The sequence below is a fragment of the Pterocles gutturalis genome, unplaced genomic scaffold (genome assembly GCF_000699245.1).
Source record: "Pterocles gutturalis isolate BGI_N339 unplaced genomic scaffold, ASM69924v1 scaffold43685, whole genome shotgun sequence".
Classification (NCBI taxonomy): Eukaryota; Metazoa; Chordata; class Aves; order Pterocliformes; family Pteroclidae; genus Pterocles; species Pterocles gutturalis.
Window position 1 is genome coordinate 1 of NW_010144870.1, and position 3,647 is coordinate 3,647.

Below are 3,647 nucleotides of genomic sequence, written 5' to 3' on the forward strand. Positions count from 1 at the left end.
GTACACGGATGGTCTGGGAACGGAACTCAGGAATGTAACCCTGTCTCTCCAGTTCTTGTTAGACATCGCCAGGCAGAAGAACCAGACACCGTTGCCGTTGATCAAGCCTTATTCCGGCCCCAGGCTCCCACCGGACAGGTACTGCCTGACAGCGCCCAACTATCGCCTGAAGTCCCTGCAGAAGAAGGTGAGGGCTCTGGGGAGGGAAGGGGTCACCTAATGCCCACATTGTTTATCAGGAATGTTGGTGGGATTAGAATTTTCCACACCTCTGAAGGATACAGGTGGGCAAGTGCTGACCCCGTGCGTGCCAGAACAGCGTTTGGAACTGTGTCGGTGGTCTTCATCTCTGGGAATTTGCATCTCTTCTTATTGCTGGCTAGTTTCAAATGCAAAGTGTATTTAAAAATGCATCTGTGAATGTTTTTAGGAGTAAGGCAAAATTGTTGAGTTGAATATCAGCTTGTAAAAGGCAAAAGTAAGGCTTTAGTGTCGGTATTAAAGGGTATGTTGTACTTATACCGTAGTTGTTTCTGCTTTAGAGGGAAGAGGAAAGATTTACTTTGCTTCCTGGAAAGTACTGTGTGTCTCTGTGTGTAGGATTTCTTATTTATTTCTGCTGTTTTAAAGAAGGAATTTTGAAAGTTGAGCTTAAGGCTAGGTTCCAGGTATTGCCCCGGGGCATGCCTTGGGGCTGGCTGTAGAGGAGAAGAATAACTGTTCATTAAAATGTTCAAGTCATTCTTTCCAGCAGAAGCTGACCCAGCTGACCTGAGCGCTGTTCGCCAGCTGCCGCTGAGCTTCGGCGTTATGTCACGTCCTGGAGCAATCCGGCTTGCGCCGGTGACGTTCACACCACAAAGAGTTTGAGAACTTCTGCATAGGAACACAAATCACGTGTTATTGCTGTGAAATAGGCTCGCTGAGGTTTTGGAGGAAGAACCATTTCTTTTTCTCATGTTCAGAACTGTTCATTTCTAACGGAACGTTAAACTGAACGTTCTCTCCCGGCAGGTCTCTTCCTCAGCCGGAAGAATAACCGTCCCTCGCCTGAGTGTCGGTGCTGTGAGCAGCAGGCCCAGCACTCCCACTTTAGGTAGGAAACAGCTCCCTCGGCGTTTCCCATCTTGATTTTACGGAGGAAAAATGTAATGAGTAATTTAAAGCACGCTTCAACCCCTGAGGACATGGTGATGCCACCTGACATTGGTATCATTTGGCACCTTAACTAACAGCATCAGAAAAATCAGATTTATTGTAATCTTTGATACATATATACATTACTGACCTTCTATATTTTTATTTTTATTCCTGTATTTGTAATAACTTCTATGCATGAAGAGACTATTCAAGAACCTGAACTAAGTTTTGAGTTTTTTCCTCAATGTAAGCCCTACACTGAACTACAAATAGCACTGAATATAATCCATTTTTAAGGGGTTCATGAAATTTATTACTGAGCACGCACACTTCTGTTGTAGCATGTGTGTTTGTCGCTTAGAATTTTATAAGCCTTGAGGAAATGTGCAGTTCTGCCTGAAAATCTGACTCTGGTATATCCCATATCAGTATGTTCCTGTGTATTCCCACTGCTTTGAAAATAATAGCTTCCACTTTGAAAGCAAATTTATGAGTGGAAATAGATTTTTTTTTTAATTATTTCTTTATCTCTTGATGGAGTTCTTTTGTATTTCAGGCACGCCTTCAGCACAAACAGTGTCTGTCTCAACCAAAGTGGGCACCCCGGTGTCACTGACCGGGCAGAGGTTCACTGTGCAGATCCCGTCCTCTCAGGCAGCGGTCAAGTCAGGTACGGCACCGGCCGGAAAGAGCAGCTGCACTTCTTGGTGTTGTTTTTAGCAAAATGGAAATTAATCTGTAGTAATCATGTGGGAGATTGCTTCACCTCTTCTGTTTTTTAATCCTGCTAATCGTTTACACCTTACCTGCTGCCTCTGTGCTCGCGTGCTCTTCTGTGCTCACCCTGCCATCCATCTTCTCTCTTCTGTGCTTTGCTGTCAGGATCATTCCGGGGTTTTCAGCCCAGAATATTCCACTGGGATGTTTCTTCATTAGGCTGGAAGTTCTCTTTCAGTGTGGGAAAATTAACCATCATTTTTTTCAAGCTTTTTATTGAATTAACTTATTTTTTCTTTTTCCACAGCCACACCAACTACTCCAACAGTTCAGAATGTTCTAATTAATCCTTCGTTAATCGGACCAAAGAACATTCTTATTACTACGAATATGGTATCGTCACAGAATACATCCAATGAAGCAAATCCCTTGAAAAGGAAGCACGAGGACGATGACGACTATGACAACTTGTGAAGAGACTCTGCGGTCCCCTTCCATTCCCCGGTGATTCACATTGAGTCTGTCGGGGGTTTTGCCAAGAATTCTTTGTCAGCGGTGTTAGAGCGTGTAAATACTCTGTTAGTACGCAGTTGGGTGTAGAGTGAGAGAGAGATCATTGCCTGTGGAAAGAGGAAAAAGCGACTCATGTTTCCCTGCAGCCCGTGATGTCTTTTGCCCCTCAGCAGCGAGGGTGAGCTCTGGTTGCTGTTACACAGGAGAACACTCGTCGCGTCTCTTCTCTCGCCTCATTTCTAACAGACCTGTCTGTGTCCCTGAGGCTTGCTGAGCCAGCTGGCAGTAGTGCTGCCCTGGGACAAGTAAAAATCATTTTTAGGAAACACGGGGTGGTGTGAGAGAGAGATTAATTTCAAGTAACATCAAAACCAGAGTACTGGGGTTGGTGGGATGTACCTGGGGAATATTGGCTTTTTTTTTTTTTTTACCCAAATACATTTGCTGCTTCTAGTTGTGTTAGTTGCATACACTGCTCTCTGTGTGCGGTTCCCGTGGGCAGAACAATTGTCTCTTCACAGCAGAAATGCAGATCAGAGGTAGAGGAAGGGCTTTCTGGAGAAGAACACGCGTCTGTTGGCCTCACTGCAATAGTACCCGTGGCTCAGACTCGAAGTTTGTAGAAGAGGTAGAAACCCAGCCACGATGTGTTCTTTATTTCCAAAGAGCTGCATCCCTGCCCGGCATCGCTTTGTAAGCTTGTGCATGTGTGTATTGAATGAAACATCGCCATCAGGCTGGCACGCAGCGGGAGCTGGAGAGGGGAAATCTCCTGAGCTCGCCCGTGAGTGTCCGAGGAAGGTGCGGGTGATTTTTGGTGTACCAAGCTCCCCAGTCTGCTGTACTAAACAACTGAATAAATTTTATGTGTTTTGATATATTAAACAATGAAGTGTCTTTAACTGTCTCTTGGGAAGGGCTTGAGCTGGTGCTGCTTTCCCTGCTGCCTCTCGGGCCGAGCCGAGGCAGCTGAGGCTGGGCTCTCGCACAAATTCGGGCTCAGGTGCAGGTGCAAAACTGCTGGTTCTTGCTGAGGCCCTTCCAGGATCACAAGTCGTTGAACACACTGGCTTTTGAAATGACAGAGGGAGGAATGCTCCCTCCTCACGACCTTTTTGCAGCTTGAGGGTGGCTAATGGCCCCCGAGGCTGCAGCATCTGCTGCTCCCTGCACCCGCTCGTTTATATCGATATAGAACCAGTATCTATAGGATGCAGCGTGTAGAGAGAGAATAGAGAGCAGTTAATGACACATGCACATAAACAGTCACCTTTTGT

At 45.8% G+C, this 3,647-nt stretch overlaps 1 protein-coding gene across 1 annotated transcript; it reads left to right on the forward strand.

The window, feature by feature from the left end:
• Positions 1–43: 43 nt before the first annotated feature.
• On the forward strand, positions 44–2,331 carry LOC104470344 (transcription initiation factor TFIID subunit 9-like; the record flags this gene model as incomplete). Its single annotated transcript, XM_010085219.1, has 4 exons — positions 44–187; positions 1,015–1,096; positions 1,697–1,810; positions 2,165–2,331. Coding segments are annotated over 4 exons (507 nt in total), but the record flags the coding sequence as incomplete, so codon positions are not given.
• Between the last annotated feature and the right edge of the window lie 1,316 nt (positions 2,332–3,647).